The sequence below is a fragment of the Lissotriton vulgaris genome, chromosome 5, assembly GCF_964263255.1.
Source record: "Lissotriton vulgaris chromosome 5, aLisVul1.2, whole genome shotgun sequence".
Classification (NCBI taxonomy): Eukaryota; Metazoa; Chordata; class Amphibia; order Caudata; family Salamandridae; genus Lissotriton; species Lissotriton vulgaris.
The window spans coordinates 407,903,156-407,920,845 of record NC_141693.1 but is presented as its reverse complement, the minus strand read 5'-3'; the positions used below and the strand labels follow the sequence as shown (position 1 = coordinate 407,920,845).

The 17,690-nt window shown below is 45.5% G+C and overlaps 1 protein-coding gene across 1 annotated transcript in view; it reads right to left on the bottom strand.

Moving 5' to 3' along the window:
- Positions 1–2,936, bottom strand: part of CABCOCO1 (ciliary associated calcium binding coiled-coil 1) — a 191,194-nt gene extending 188,258 nt beyond the window's left edge. Inside the window, exon 1 of the mRNA XM_086921774.1 lies at positions 2,875–2,936. Coding sequence (XP_086777900.1) covers positions 2,875–2,904 — 30 coding nt within the window. The 5' untranslated portion in view covers positions 2,905–2,936. The remainder of the gene's footprint in view (positions 1–2,874) is intronic.
- Positions 2,937–17,690: the final 14,754 nt, after the last annotated feature.

The window sequence follows — 17,690 nt, the reverse complement described above, 5'->3', positions numbered from 1 at the left end:
ATGCAATTGAAATTTCGCAAACTGAGATGGCTGTGTGACATTTTTAGGTCTCGGCTGGCGAAAGCAGTGTGCATGCCCTGCGCTCGTCATACGAGAGCTTCTTGGAATCAATACAGATTCCAAAGCTCTAGGAGGCAGAGTTGAAGTCCCACCCACCTTCCTCATTCGCTGGCATCATCTTCTATGCAAAACGCTGGCTTCTGATCGTAAAGGAGGCCTCTTAGTCCCTCCTTGTTGCCGCCTTGTCTCCTTTTGGCCCCTCCCACCGGGATTGGATCATTTACTGGCGGCGTGACACTCTCTCCTTCATTAGTCCCTCCACACTTTTTTTTCCTCATTCGGCTTTGCAAAAGTCAGCAGCGTGTTTACTTTTGCATCGCGCTTTCACTTAAAGTGAAAGCGCGATGCGAAAATAAACACATGGCTGCCTTTGCGTTAACACGAACAGATACGCCGTATTTCCATAACAACTCAAGCCTGAGAACTGGTATCGAATTTGTTGTTTTGGAAGGCTGTGTCATTTTGGTGCCTCTGAGGGTGCGCGCGGGAAATGTTGCCTCGCTGCGAACTGATTGTGATGTGAATGTTTGATACTTTAGGGGTGATAGTTAATGGTGTCCCTTTTCTATTTCTATTGAGCCTTGTCGTTCTTATCTTCTATGCTCTGCATTCCTGAAAGAGAACTCTTTCTTTGATGTATGCCGAACTTGCATTAGTAAATGATTGGTTCCTTGGTACCGGCTGCGGCGAAGCTGAGCCGCCGTGTGTGCAGGGCGCGGAACTGCCCCTCCCCCCACTGTTTATTCCCAGACGCAGGACATCCCGTGAGGCTGACGGCGCGCCACCGGAGCAGGCGCGGCGGCTGACTGTCCCTCTGTTGTATGCAGGCCAGTCCAAACCCCGGTGCGCCGCACGGGTGGGGACGGTTTTGGGCCCCTGGGAGCCCCTGGGGGCCGATTTTGTTACAGGGCCGATTTAGCTGCAAAATCGGCCCTGTACCAAAATCGTCCGAAACCGGCCCCGGCAAAGAGCTCGGCGGCACCACCAACCCCCTCCCCCCAAGTTGGGAGGGGGGGCCGGCCGAGCACTTTGCCAGGGCCGGTTTGGTTCCCAGTCCGGCCCTGGTTGTGTGCGTTGAGCCTCGCGTCGGTTGGCCTGAGGAGGACAGGACCCCCTCAGCAGGTGCCGGAGCAGAGAGGATGCTGGGATCTCCAAAAGCCTGACCCACCCACAAGCAACGAGAGCTGCAGAGTGCCACGGAGCGTACAGCCCGAGGTCTGCCAACGCTCCCTGGAGGCCTGGGAGCCACCTGTTAGTAGTCTCAGAGGTAGGTCCTCCCCTCTTCTCCCTGCTAGACAATCCCCTTCTCTGTTTCTTCTAAACATCATCTCTTCTGTATGATCGCTTAGTCATCCCAATAGACTCCCCACCCTCAATTCATTGCTATACTTTTCCCTTTTCGATGACAGACCATTCTCCGCTGTTCTTCGTTAGTAGGTTATTTGTATTTAATGCTCTTTTCGTCGAGGTGTATCACCAACCCTATCTCTCTTTTTCTGGTTGACCCGAGTGGGATTCCTCCTTTCATCCTCTGTTTTCCCTGGTGGATTCTACCCTCAATTCAGTTATTGTCTGGTGCTCTGCGGATCTTGTGTCATTGATCTTATCTGGGTGAGGGAGGGCTTTGATCGTTGTAGGCGAAGCAGAATGCAAAAGCAGAATCCTACCACATCTAATGCTTAGAGAGGAAAAGGGGAGGGGATCTTGTTCTTTAAACCGAAAGTGGGGGAGGCGTACCACCCACCGCCACACACATAGGACACCAGGAAGTCGCTTTTCCCTGAAACGCAAGTGACGTCACTGCTAACGCGTTAACTCTTACTGAAGCTGTGATGATCGTAATTAGACCACAATATCAAGCCTTTTGTGACATAAATTTGTATTCTTAACGAAATCTTAGCGAAATGTGCCATGGCTTTACATTAGTCCTTAAGGGGGAAGGGCTGCCAGAGTTCTATACTGTGCACTTTCTGATGTATCTTCATTAATGAATCCAAGATACAGGAAGATGTATTAAATGAAGTTTAATCCAGGAATAAAGATCCCATCCACATACAATGCCAGCACACATCAATTGACTGAAATTAGAACATTCCCATGTCAACATAAGATGACATAACTAATGACGTCCTTAAGATTCTATTAAAGCTGCAATGTTACATATTACACATTCCTCGTTGATTTATCCACTTATGGGATACGTTTTTTTCTCTCTGTGAAATGTAATTAATGTGAAGCCCCCAACCAAACACGGCAAAGACCTTAGTGTATATATATCCATATATACATTTTACTTTTGTAAAATCAGACTTGGATCCACATTTAAACAAGCATTAAAAAGGCAATATGTATCGTCTTTTTTAAGTTAAAGCCATTTGCTTTGCTACACAATACCATTAGCAAAGCAAATGGCTTTAACTGAGACAAAGGCGAGACCTATTGCATTTTCAATGCTTGTTCATAACCGATGGCATAAGAAATTACAGTCCTCATCCTGCATGATATATATCCCACTTGCCCCTTAACAGTATGTTAGGAAACATCGAGCATCTCGTCTGGCTCTGTTAATGGGACAGGTATTCAAGAAAAGAAATCAGTAGTGTGCCTGTAAGGGTAAGAGATGTGGAACGAAATGACACTCTGAACTAGCGACTTTACGGCAAGCTGCAGCACAGCAGGTAAACTCATACAGAACGCAAAGAGGGTGCAATATCACTAACGGCTGTTAAAAATGAGCTGTTAGTCGAACACAAACGAGACGGCAAATTTGCAACAAAGCACAACTTCTAGTACAGTTTATATACCGGCCCGTACCTGACTACTGCTCCTGCTCTTGGTCGCCATGCTTGCAGTTGTTAGCTTGGAGTTGCCTTGGAAACCAAGAGGCGGGCGGGTGAGTGACAGTGGGCGAGCCTGCCATTGGGCAATAGAAGTCACATGATGACAAACTGCGGCCAGTTATTTTTCGCTTTTCGCTTTTAATGGAAATGCGGCTCTGGGTCTTGGAATGAACAGCAAGTTTCTGAAAGCGAAGGAGGATGCATGCCCAGCAGCTGACAAAGGAAACTAATTTGAGGGCAGATTTTACAACTGTTCCGTGCTGTGTGGGCGAACCGTTCTTCCGAAATCGGATATGTTTGTAATCGCTAGCTGTGACTAAACGGGCAGAGAGAGAACTCACCGCCAATTCGAAATAATATTTGCCAGGACGCTTTGGTTGTGAAAGCTGTTATCACCGCATGTTTCTCAGCAAACACAATATTTTCCATTTAAAAACTTGTGCCAAACATGATGATTGTGGTAACAGTATTTCAGTTTAGTAGCGGTGCAAACAATAGACGGAAGAGAGGATGCGGCGTAAGTGTAATGGCCAGAGCTGCTGACTTTGGAACTAAACAGATTCGTGTCTGCTTCTACACAACATACTGTGATTCTAGGCAAATCACTTAACCTCCCCGCCTAACAAATCTTTTTTTTTTTTTTTATGACCTTAAGTTGTACCTTCAGGTCGAGTTTGTGCTGTATAAAATTGCCCCCAAAAAATAAAGGTTATTATAGCCTGGCAGGTTTGGTGTGCCATGAGAGTCCCGTAGCTGCCAAGTTTTCGGATTGCTTATGTATAACGTGTGACATTTTTCATAATTTCAGTGTAATTAAGAGTGACATTCAATTTTAACAACTATGTGTGACACTTTCTTGCGAGCAGGTAAATATATAAATATTGAAGCAGTGAGAAACTCTACGAAGATCTTAAAACTGCTGCACAGCACCAGAAATGGAAGGGAAATAACCTAGTGCCCTTACATAGGAGTGCTGCAGGGAGACTGTGCACGCTGCAGCCAGGCTCCAAAATCTTTTCTTTTTTTTTTTTTCCGTAATTTTTTATTGAAAAGAAGAATTTGTATATACAAGGTACAGTATACAGGGGTACAGACAAAGGAACGCCCCACGGGGGTGGGGGGTGGAGACCTGGCGAGAGTAGTGGCATTACATATTGCTCGTATAATCGGTGATAGTTCTTGTCTCGGCCTCCTGGCCGTCTCCCCCGCCCTTACCGGTTCGGTTGGGCTGCGTATAGTTCGTATGGCCGGTTGTTGATCATGTCTGCGGCCCCTTAACTGTCTGTCCCCACGGCTGCGAGAAAGGAAAGAAAGAAGGTAGAGGAGGAGAATTGTATGGTTGTGTTGTTGGGTGGAGCACAGTGCTCGTGTGCAATTGAGACTGGTCAGGATCTTGACTCGCTCGGGAGGTTTAGCTAAGTCTGAGCGGCTACGGTGGCTTGTGTGAGGACAGGTAGTTGTCCAGGGAGAGCCACATTTCGCTCTTTGTGTGGGTTTTGGATGTATGGTTGGCGGTTATGGTGTCCGCTCCACGTAGGAAGATGACCCAGTTAAACCAGGCCTTGAAGGACGTCTTCCCTGTGTCTTTCCAGTTGTTCAGGACCGTCTTGACCGCCGCCGTGAGTAGGAGGTGAGTCAGGTCTCTGTCCTCTCTGGATTGGATTGTTGGGGCCATGAAGGCTGTGGCTAAGCTGTGGAATTCGAGCTGGAGGGGGATGCCTAGCACGTTGTTTATAAGTTCACTTATTTTGTGGCAGAATTTTTTTACTTTGGGGCAGTGGAAGATTAGGTGGGCCAGATCGCTTCTCTGCCCATTGCAGTTCCAGCAGGTGTCGCTTTCCCGGACTCCGATGGACGCCAGGCGGGCGGGGGTCCAGTACGCGTTGTGTATTAGCCAGAATTTGGTTTGGGCTAGGGTGGTGGTTACTTTCTTGTTCGAGGTTGACGTCCAGAGGTTGGACTTTTCTTTCTTGCTAAGTTTCCTGTCTAGTAGTGATTCCCAGTATGCTGTGGCCTTGTTATTCAGTTTGGAAGTCCCTGGGTTCAGTATTTTGTAAAGGTGAGATGTTTGGTGTCCTGTTTTGTTTAGGCTAGTGGGAGAAGGCTCCATACACGGGTTTGCTGCCTGGAAACTGTCGCTGCAGCCAGGCCCCATTTTCAGGGGGTTTGAGGGAAATAGAGGGGAGTGAGAAAGCTTCATGTACATAGCTGCCAATTTTTCAGCTTGAGTGACATTTCCATGGTTTCGGTGCATGAGTGACACTCAACTGCCAAATGTGTGTCACTTAGTGTAACATTTTCCTGTGAGCAAACCCAAGCAATGAAATTGTGATTCTACCTTTATCTTTTTTACTGGTGACCTGACTTGTAGCCTCGTTATTTTTATAGAGTTCTCCTCACCTCAGTTAGGCTTCCCGCTCGTGCTCTCCTGCCAGGCTATGACTCACTGCTTTCCGCCCCGGTCCACCACAGGTTTTCCCGATTGCGTGGAGGGAGTTAGCGGTGGTGTCTTCTCTTTGCTAACTCACTTCCTGCCTGGCAAAAGCCCAGGGTTAGCAGTCTAGCTGCTTACTTGCCTTCTCTATTTAAAACAATGCTCTTACCCATGTGCAACGGAAACGCACAGCGAACGCACAGCATGCATACGAAAGGCACACCAAACGCCATCTGCACCTGTCCGTGCCCAGCTGTCGCCAGGAGCCGGGACCCCTGCTCCTCCCAACCTAGATAGAAGCCTCAGCCAGAAATACACCTATACTAGTACAAAGGCTCTGGCTCTAAGAAGGGTTGGCACCCCACATTCGCTCCCGAAGGCCTGCCCTATAATGGAAGGACCTTTTGCCTGTAGAGACTGCCAATTCCACAGCTTGGAATTTCAGCAGGCAAAATTTGGAGCTGCCATGGTAGGCAAGGGATACCCTCATGGGGAAACACATTTTCACCCCCCTCACCCTAACCACTCCACCAGTAATCCCAGAGAGAGATGGAACAGCTTCTTGGCCAATGTTAGATCACTGCCCAAGCACTCAACTGATATTTGGGGCTTGCTCTCCTCAGGACATACCGACATTGGTTTTCTAACGGAAACCTGACTCAAACCAAGTTTCACCCCGGCGATTACGATGGCAATCCCTGATGGCTACAGCATCCAAATATTTGATAAGCCGGCTAAGGTCGGTGGAGGCATAGCCATAGTTCACAAGAACTCCATCAAGATTACAACCCTGGAACAATATTGTGTCAATAAATTAGAAATTCGTGTGTTCCAAATCGACTCCCAACCCCATATTGTTGGAAAGGTGCACTTGTCTACCGACCACCAGTTTTTGTTATTAGGAGACTTTAACATACATAGCGAACCCCCTTCTAATGTGGATGCCTTGACACTCTTGGCAGATCTAGCCACCCTAGGGCTGGAAAAGTCAAACACTGGCCCCCACATCTCATCCCGCTAAAACCACCTACAGTCTGCAAAGATAATGACAAAAAAACACGCTGGAACGCTTTGTGAATAGCTTTCCAACAAATGCCTATCTGGCTTCAGATAATATAGATGACTGTCTGGCCAGGTACTACAAGATAGTTGGAACCACCCTAGAACAGTTGGCCCCTGTAAAACCTCATTCAACCAGGACCGGGCGAAAGCAGGCGGCATGGTTCTCCCCCGATTTGCGGAAGGAAAAACGCCTATGCAAAAAACTAGAAAGGCGCTGGCGTCTCTCCCACACCCCAAATGACAAAATAACCTATGTTAGCTCTCTTGCCCTATATCACAATAATCAAAAGAAAGCACGCAAAAGACACATTGAGTCACAACTCAATCAGGCAGGTAAATCTTCTAAAGAACTCTATCCTATCATAAATTCTTTTACTAATCCAAAAGCCTGTCATAACAAGGTAATGCCCTCGCAAGAACTTTGTGACAAACTAGCCAATCATTTTATCAAGAGAATTAAGAACATATAACACAGAATTATTAAGGAGAGGGACCCTCCTAACAACATCTCTACCCCCTTACAGCTTTCTCTCCCACTACACATTCTTTGAACTGCTTCCCTCGACTCTTCATAGATACGGTGGAGTCTCTAATGAAAGCCGTCAAATCAGGGGCCCCCAGGATATTCTACCTTCTAAAATATCCTCCCAACTCTACAAATAGCTGGCACCCACTACTTGCTCCATTCCTAATTCTTCCCTGAATATGGGATCCCTTCCTTCTGAATGGAAGGCTTCCCAGGTAATCCCCATCCAGAAGAAACCTAACGCCCCTCATGATGATATGTCCAACTACCGCCCTATCTCCCTGTTACCTCATCTGTGCAAACTTTTGGAAAAACGCATCAATAAGCATCTCTCAGAGTACATCGAAGTAATAGGCTGCCTAGACCCCTCTCAGTCTGGGTTTCAACCCAAATTTAGTACGGAGTCGGCTCTAATTGCAGTCACAGACAACCTTAGGCACTCCATGGATAATGGGCAAGCAGCATAACTGGTGCTGCTGGATCTGTCAGTGGCATTTGACACGATATCCCATTACATCCTACTCAATAGACTAAGTAACATCGGAGTTCAGGGCTTTGCTTTCCAGTGGTTAGCCAGCTTCTTAACCCATCGCACCCAAACCATCATCCCAAACATTGGAGCTGACTAAAGGTGTCCCTCAGGTATCATGCCTCAGTCCCACTCTATTCAACATTAATGTGGCTCTCCTGGCGAATCTACTAAGGGATCTGGGCTTCACCCCGTCTCATACTCTGACGACACCCAGCTTCTAATGGCGTTTGACAAAAATTCTCACAATACCTAATCAACCTTCGCTGAAGACGTGATAGCCATATCAGCCTGGATGCGGAACAATTTTCTTCAACTAAATACCAGCAAAACAGAGATTATGCTGATTGGAGGAGCGCCCCTACTCTGGTCCCCAGATTGGTGGCCTACTAACCTGGGTGATGTCCTCGTCCTGAAAACAGTGGTAAAAAACCTAGCACTAAATATAGACCAGAAACTAACAATGAAGGAACAAGTTACGACCATTGTGGGCTCTTGCTTACATGCCTTGAGCCTCTGAGAAGGGCTTTTCCTCTTCTCCCCATGACAGTCCAAAAAACTCTCCTTCAGGCACTGGTAATTAGTCACTTAGACTATTGCAATGCTCTCCTGATTTCAGCCAATAATTCTTCTCTTAACAGACTTCAGGTGGTCCAAAACACTGTAGCCCGCTTAGTCTCCAACTCTCCTGCTAGGACTGCCTCTCTGGCACATCTCCAAGGTCTGCACTGGCTACCTTTCTGCACGCGAATTCAATATAAGACCTGTTACATAGTGCATAAGGCAACCCATGGTAATCATGGCCCTAGCTATCTAGCAGATTCGCTATCTACCTTCCAGTACTCTACGATCTAGTTCTAAATCACTCCTCTTGGTGCCCTGTGTTAAGAAATCCCGCATCGGGGGAAATCTTTTTACCATCTGGCCCCCTCCCTGTGGAATTCACTTCCCAGCCACCTCTGGAATTGTGCCGACTATCTTCAATTCTGTAAGCTCTTAAAAACAACACTTTTCGGATTTCCTTCCCCGCTCCTCTTAGCACTCCCACAGCATGGAGATACTCTTCAGGGGTTGATTCGGGCGCTATACAAGACCCTAAATAAATAAATAAATAAAGTGCATGGAAAGAGAACAGTATTAGAAATTACACCCTTTTGATCAACGAGAAGCCCTAAAATAGCTTTCAACTGCTTCAAAACCCTTGAAATGGAAGGTAAAAATACTGATACAAGACTAAGAAGCAAGAAGATATAAAAGTAAAGCACTCATCATAAAATGTCTCACACCCCAATGCTTTTGTCCTAATAATACAGTTAAGTACATGCTGCAGAGATCAAATAAACATAGGGTTGATATTTTGATGTTGTACAAGAATAAGCCAAAACAGCTGGAACATATTTTTACAGTTTATCTGTATAGTTCACAGAAAAAATATAAATAGAAAGCATGTTTAAATGTGTTTCAGGGCTAATACTTAAAGTAAACAAACATAAATTGCATGTTACAAATGAATAAATACGATTTTGTTTCCAGTTAGTATACGTCACGTCCAGGATCCAGGCCTTTGCAGACTTGCTAGGCTAGTGCCTAACAAAATCTTTTCTAAAAACCGGCAATCTCCATCCGCCCGTGGTTCTCTGATCACTCAGGGAACAAAAGAAACTGTTTAGAAACAAGGAAAGAGAATAGCGTAATCGTACACCAAGCAGGAGAAACTCATCTATAAAGAAGCTCTTGTCAAATATGAAACCCTAATCGCACAGGAAAAAAGTAACTATTATGTTGCATAGATTGAAGCTGCGAAACACTCCAACAAGCAACTCTTCCAAGTAGTCTCCGAACTATCTGGCTCCCCACCCACAGCTGCTCCCATCCCCTCTCAGTCATTGTGCGACTCCCTAGCGAACTACTTTTTTGAAAGTAAATTACATCTATTCAAAATTTGCATCTCAGACCAACCCCATAGACCTGCCTTTCATAAATGAAGGCCCTGACCACACGCTAGCACAATTCAAAAACACAACACCAGACCAGATTGTTAACATAATGTCCTCTGTGAAATCCGGATCAGGCAATGATCCTTGCCCGCCTGCTGTGCTTAATAATTTCTCTGAACAAGTGGCACCTGTCTTGGCTAACATTTTTAATGCTATGTTCTCTTCAGGCACCTATCCAACCTCCTGGAAGAAAACCATCCTGAAACCTTTATTAAAAAATTCTAATTTGGACCCAGAAAACACCAAAAATTACAGGCCCATAGCCAGCCTATCATTTCCGGCTAAAATCGTAGAGAAGATAATTAATACCCAACTCTCGAAATTCATAGAGGATCATCATCTTCTAGACAATACTCAGTCTGGTTTCTGGAGAGGGCATGGAACTGAAACCGCTCTTTATAATGCGTCGGAAGACATTAGAATCATCCTGGACCAGGGCGGGTCGGCTGTCCTCATTTTGCTAGACCATTCAGCCGCTTTTGACATGGTCGATCACTTCATCTTGATCTACCGTGCCACTAGAATGGGCATTCAGCTTAAGGCACAAGACCTGCTGTCATCTTTTCACACCTCATGGACCCAGTCGGTAAACTTGGGTACTTTCCATTCTGCCCAACTGGCCCTCCTGTGCGATGTACCACAAGGCTCATCGCTGAGTCCGACGCTCTTCAACATCTATTTGTCGGACTTAGCGAAAATCATTAAATCAAACAGGATGGGCCTTACATCTTATGACGACGATGCACAACTGGTACTGGCAATAAACAACAACGGTGACAAGGTGGCAGCTGCATTCCAAGAGGGCATGCTGACCATCAGTAGCTGGATGGCCAGCAATTGCCTTAAGCTGAACTCTGACAAAACAGAGGTTATGACAATTGGCAACCTGTCCCCGGCCTGGTCTCAGTCCTGGTGGCCTCCTACTCTGGCCGCCACCCCCCCCCCGATTCCAGTCACTAAGGTCAGGAATCTGGGAGTCATATTTGACAATAGATTGACCTTTGCACAGCATGCCAACTCAGTGGTCTTGGCCTCATTTTACAAATTGCAAATGATAAAAACAATCTTACCATTCCTCCCTTTGAATGCCAGAAAAACTCTGGTCAGTACTCTAGTTTTGTCCTCTATAGACTGCTATAACTGGTATTTGCAAACGCACAAAACAAGGTCACTCAAAAGTTACAATCTGTCCAGAACGACACAGTCAGAATGTAATCCAGAACTCCCAAGTTTAAGCCGATCTCTCAGGTCATCAAACAGTATCATTGGCTTTCTGTGAAAAATCGCATTAAATGTAAGGCGCTGTGCATTGATTTAAAGGCCCGCGTAACTTTGCGCCTCAATTTCTAATAAAGGAGTTAGCTATGTACACTCCTAACAGGATGGTTCCTCGCGGCAAAACTGCCACATGGGGCGATAAGCGATTTATCGTCTCCACTGCAGAACTTTGGAATTCACTTCCACTACACATCAGATCATGTCAGTCTTTGCTAACCTTCAGAAAAATTTTCAAAACCTGGTTATTCAACCAATCTCACCTCACCAGCATATGCCGTTGTTCGCAGCGCCGAGACACCCTTAGGTATTTGAGCGCTTTATAAATCTCAAAAATAAAAGAAATAAATAAATAATGAATGGATGCTAATTTTCTCTTGGAAAGGAGCAACCCTAAACAGAATGCATGACTTACCCGAGTGCTGCCATTCCACAGACAGTTTAAAGATGTCTGAGCACACAGCGTGCCACTCACAGGCAGCTCTCCTCAACATTGTCTCGTTCTGGCTGGGGGCAGTTGTCAGTGATTAGGGGACTACCGAATGTTATTTCCCAGCATGCCAGCCTTAAGCAGCAGTGATGCCTTCCTGAAGGGCCAGTAGAATAGCAAAACAGGGGGTGCCAGTCACGCATGCCAAGGACCCTGTGAAGGCCTGTTTATGTGCACACTGAGTGCATTGCCAATTACCTGTTATAGCGACTAGGGGTGGGCAGAATTTGAGTAGGTGCGGTACGCAAAGCTCCCCGAAACAGTAAAAAATCTCCACGAGCATCAGAGTTCCGCGAACATGCGGAATTGCTTGTCCCGCCCATTCGCAATGCTTTTTTCCTGTTCGAGAGTGCTCGGGAGGAAATATCTTGTGCACACGCATTTTGAAAGTGTAAACAAGCAAATCCGCGAAGCAGCAGATTGCGAAATTATGCCCAAATTCTGCAAATTCCTCGAACAGAACAGAATTTACCACCCATGCCTAATAGGGACATGAGCCATACACTCTCTCGATCTGAGGCGGAATAAGAAAGGGAAAGTTTAATTTGTTTGCCACTCATTCATTGGCTATAATGATCCCAGCACAAACTGATGAAAGTTCCGGGGTGGCGCCAGTTGCTGGAGTTGCCGGAATTTACAACCAACAGCGCAAGGAGCCGCCTCCTGGTTCATTCAGTGCTGGCCTCCTGCAGGGTGATTTTCTCACTTAATAGGAATTGTTGTAGGTTGTTGTCTGTGGAACCCTGCCATCTGTAAAAGACAAGTCACTTGAGGCTGTGCCGCGGCTGGCCTGAGAGTGAGACTAGCTGATTGAATGCAGCCAGCCCTCAGGCTGCAGCGCAGTGGATGCCAACTCTAATAAATGATGGTTCATTTGCAAGCAAGGGACACAGCACACAGCACACAGCAAAGCCCTTTTCTCCTTTCCTTGGCAGCAAGTAGCCACTGCAGGCCAACCCCAGACAGCAAACAGCACAGGGGCAGTATTTCTCCTCAGCTTCTCTGGCTCTTCTCCTTGGCAAAGTTTCCTCTTGATTCCCAGAAGTGATCTAAAGTTCTGGGGTCTGGACCCCAATATTTATACTACAAAATCCTTTGTTCTCTGGTAGCAGAGAAGCCATGTGCTTGGTTAAAATAGGTTCTATCCTTTCTGCTGTAGCTTCCTGGCAGATGGCGGAGACAGCATTGTTGCAGGCAGACCAGGCCCATTTAGGTGAAATGAAATCTCCTCCCCCTACCCTAAATACAGCCCAGGTCTATTAGGCCCAGCCCTGACTCATCAGGCTCTCTGGAGCCACTGCTCCTCCCCAGCCCCTGTCATCCAAAAGCTAGACATGCAATACACAAACCAGGCAGAGGCATACTAGATGGCTAAGTAAGAAAATTCCTACTTTCTAAAAGAGGAATTTTCAAACACAGAATGTAAAAACCACTGTCACTAAAAGATGAATTTTAACATTCTGAGTTCAGGCATATCAAACTTTATATTCCTACCTTGTTCCCAGAGGTAGTTATGTTTACAAGATATTATAAACAACTTCCCCATTTTATCCTATGGGAACAGGTAGCCTTGCAATAGTGAAACATGAAATTGGCAGTATTTCAATATCATGACATGCCACAAACAACAGGGCATGTCCTACCTTTCACATACACTGCACCCTGCCCACAAAGGTACATTGGGCCCACCTTAGGGGTGACTAACATGTAAGAAAAGGTAAGGGAATGGCCTGGTAAGTGGGTGCACTTGCCAGGTCTACATGACAGTACCAAACTGCACACAGGCTCTGCAATGGCAGGCCAAAGTTACATTTACAGGCTGCTTATGTGGGTGGCATAATCAGTGCTGCAAGCCCACTAGCAGCATTTGATTTACAGGCCCTGGGCACACACGGTGCACTGTATTAGAGACTGACTAATATATCAAATAACCAATTAATGGAACACCAATCCATAACAACAATGTACAGGGAGAGCATATGCACTTTAGCACTGAATAGAGGTGGTAGTGCCCAGGGATATAAAACCAACAAAAACAGGTCAGAAACAGAAGGCCAAAAAGCTAAAAGTCTGGGGATAAACCTAATGAAAAATCTAGGTCTAATAGGCACCATCCGATATACTTGGGCTGGGGCCGACATAATCCCCATCTTTAAAAAGGGCTCATGCGGCGTGCCAACAAATTATCGTCCAATAAGTCTTACAGACAGTACACAAACACTTTTCAGTAAAGTGATATTAGATAGACTACGGGACTGGCTAGCTGATAATGAGATCTGACACCCCTCCAGGCGGGCTTTAGAGAGTCCACAAGTACAGTTGCTAAAGTGTTCCGTCTTCAAATGTTGTACTGGAAAACAGTTACACTGGGAGGGGGCATATTTTAAGTTGCGTTTGTAGACCTGTGATCTACCTTTGATTTGGTACCAAGATTAAATCTCTGGTAGGTCCTTTCTGAAATGAGAGAGCTAAACTATTTGTTAGACACCATAGTCAGGCTGCATTTTAACAAGAATGCGCAGGTCAAGCACGGCAGAGCAGGAGAGCAAACCAATCCCTTCCGGTTAATTGGAGGAGTCAGGCAGGGGTATGTGTTGGCACCCGTGCTCTTTGCACTCTACATTAATGGCCTCGTTAAATTCCTGGACGAATGTGAAAACCACCCGCCTAGATTAGCAAACATGATGGTTCCCTCCCTCATGTTAGCTGATGATACCTTATTGATCTCCAAAAAACTGATGGGATTCTAGAAGTTTCTGGATCAGTTTGATTGCTTCTGCAGAATAGGGGATTGACAATCAATGTGAGTAAAACTAAGTACATGGTGCTTAATCCTTGGTCTTCGACTACAACACATCTCACTCTAGCAGGGGGTTCATTAGAACACGTGCGTACATTTGTGTATTTGGGCCTCACTCTTACAGAAAACCTGAGGTCTCTAGCTCGCATTACACTGCGACAATTAAAAACCAAACCATTAGTGGGAGGTATTTTAAAGATATCATGCAGTTCACAGTATCACCCTAACCTACCAGTGATTCAAATATATAACCTTAAAGCCCTCGGGACAGCTGCCTATGGTGCCAAGTTGTAGGGGCATCAGGGTAGGACCTCAATGGAATTGGTGAAAAATCACTTTATGTAACAGCTGGTCGATTTATGTGTAAGCACTTCCTCCAGTCCCTGGAACTCTTCCTTTTGGGCTTCTTCTTTGGGACCCCCTCCTGCACCTTCTTCCTCAGTTAAAACACTGGGCATCAAACTTAACAACCATCTCAACCTCCACTCACAAATCAGTTCTGTGGTTTCCTCTTGTTTTCTTGTTCTTCGAACTATCCGCTCTGTTTCTCGTTTTTTTCTCCCCTCGCACTTAAGTTAATCATGTCCGCTCTGGTTATCTCCCGGCTGGACTACGCCAACGCCCTCTACAACGGCATCCCAGCGTATAGCCTGCGGAAACTCCAGCTGGTTCAAAACCAGGCGGCCAGACTGGTGTATAGCCTCCCCCGTTTCCATCACTCTACGCCCCTATTGAAAGCCCTACATTGGCTGCCTGTGAGGGAGCGATCCCTCTTTAAAACCGGATGCATAGTTTTTCAGGCGCGCCAAGGGACTGCCCCTGCCTTTATCTCTTCTTTACTTAAAGAGTATATTCCTGCCCGTGAGCTTCGCTCATCCACCCAATCACTCCTCCAGGTACCTCGGTACAGACGCAAGAAATGGGGCGGAGCCAACTTTTCTTGTCTGGCACCATCCTTTTGGAATTCCCTCCCCGACCACTTGCGACTGGCCACTCAATATTCTTCCTTCCGAAAAGACCTGAAGACCCTCCTTTTTACCCAGGCCTTTCTTAATGTAAACTGATTTTAATCCTGACTCCCCTAATAGTTTTCTGTTTTTACTGCTAAAGTTGCCTCCACAGCGCCAAGAAACCGCATGGTGAATGTTGCGCTATACAAATATTTTAAATTCAAATTCAAATTCAAATTAAATTCAATTCAAATTCCCCCTTTGGCTGGACCTTGGGGCCAGAAATATCTCAGACAAAATGGCATTGCACCCGTACTTTATTGGAGGAGGATTTGGGCCACCCTTGAACTATCTTCTTATTGACATGGGTTATAGGAAATTTTGTCCCAAGTAGGCTCTAGCAGAATTCCATGGCTACAACATGTAAAGGGTGAACTAATCGCCAGTGGCCTTAAGGGTCTTCGGAATGCTCAGGTCCAGGCTGGGGCCATTTCCAAATTACGTATCAAAACTGTATACTGGCAGCACAGAGATAATCGCATACATAGCTAGTTGAGCCATGGATCTGTAACAAATGCTTTTCTCACAGCTTAGGACTCCTTTAAGCTGGAGGACTTCCTGGACTAAATAGAATCCCCTCTAGCCAGGCATCTCTACTTGCAGTTCCAGATTGAACTTTACCCATCCAAGGTGTTACTGCAAAGAGGGAGCACCTACTTTGGGCGACGGCGCTGCAATGCCCGAGCTGTGGGGAACAAAAATAAACCATTGAACACAATATTTTCTTCTGCCAAGCCTACGTGTCCCAAAGGAGGTGTTGGATAATCCCGCTTTTTCAGAATTTGTGAGTTAGGGAACACAGAGAAGCACTCAGGAATCTGACATATGATATATGTAGATTGTCAATCTTTTTAAGTTCAAGAAAAGTTTTATTTGATATCAAAAAGAGAAAGGCAAGGTGTCAATACAAAATACAATGGACATATAAAACAATGAGAGTTACAAGAAATAAAATAAGCATAAAATTGTAAGTAGTTTCAAAAAAAAAATCCGGGCATTGGAATGAAAAAAGGAAAAGGCAGATAAACATTGATCATAAAAGTAAGAGAATACCTAAAAGAAATAGAAAAATAATACAATGAGAAAAAGAGAAATGGAATGTAATGAGCATTTAAGGAGGTTTAAGGACCTCTTGTTGCGAGGGCAGTGGATTAAACGAACGATTGGCACATGTATCCAAGTAAAGCGTGATAGGGAGCCATAAGTCCAGACGTTTTGCAGCCATGGGAGCCGGAAAAACAAAAGCAGTATCAAGTCTATGGTTATGGCAGACATTAAACCACCACGCCTTAAAGGAGACATTGGTAAAGTCTTTCCAGTTTACCGTCATCTGCTGAAATGCAGCGGCCAGTAGCAAGTCAATAATCTGAGGCTTTAAATCAACATTGTCCCAGCAGGGGGAAAGGCTACCTAAGAAAATGTTAATGTAAGAGAAAGGAATACTTGTGTGAAAAATCAAGTTAATTTGAGCCCAAACCTGCAACCAAAAAGCATGAACAGATGTGCACAAAAACAACATATGAAACAAAGTTGCTTGTGGGGAAGAACAGGACCAGCATGTATGAGAAGTGTTAGGGAAGCGCTTGTGGAGGTCAAAAGGTGTAAAGAGAAGTCTGTTATAAATAAAAAACAGGGACTGTGTCAAAGTTGCCGCTCTTGAAGATTTACGTATCTTGGTCCAAATTTTATCCCATAATGAGATTGGCCAGGACGTGGAGAGATCGTGTTCCCAACATTCCTCCACTTTGGATTTGGGCCTAGGAGAGTCAGTAGCATGAAGGTATTTATAAATGGAGGAGGCTTTTGGGGTCTTGCGCAAAAATGAGTGAAGGGAAGAGGCGGGGGTGGGAGAGGCAGGGGGTGGATGTAGCTGAGAGAGTTGATTGTAAGTCGTTAGTGCAGCCTCCCTAAGTAAATGATAATTGCGAGTGAAGGACACAGGTAAGTCATAAAGGGATCGGAGAGTGATGAAAGGCAAGAAAGAAGAAGTAGAGAAGAGTTGAGAGACCCATACCAGCCCTCTTTGATGCCAGGCTTTCCAGAAGAAGGGTTTATTACGAATAAGTAGGGCGGTGTTATGCCAAATGGTGGAGGAAAGGAAATCGGCAATGGTCGCGGGAGGTGAAAGGGATGAAGATAGGAGCAGTTTAGTAGTAAATTTGTGAATTGGGGTGGAAATGGAAGAGGGTTTACGAGAAAAAGAAAGATATTCAGCAAAGGAGAACGGAGAAAGAAGAAAGCGTTCAAATTTAGCCCATAAAGGACAAGAGATACTGGGATCTTGTAGCCAGAAAGAGGCCTGTCGCAACAAGAACTCTTTATGGTAAGCAGGGAAGTTTGGAAAGTTAACTCCACCCTCCGTCTTAGGACGAGTAAGTTGGGCAAGAGACATTCTGGGCTTTTTCTTACTCCAAAGAAAGGACACAAGAATGGAGTTGATTTTTTTGAAAAATTTAGACGGAATAGATACAGGAATATTGGAAATAGTATAGAGGACTATGGGAGACAACATCATTTTAATAGTGTCAAGGCGGCCCCACTAGGACAAGTAGAGAGGATGCCATTTGGACGTCAAGTCCACTAATTTCTGGGTGCATTTGGATAGGCATAGGGAAACAGTATCTGAAATGGTAGGAGTGATGTGCAAGCCGAGGTATTTAATATGAG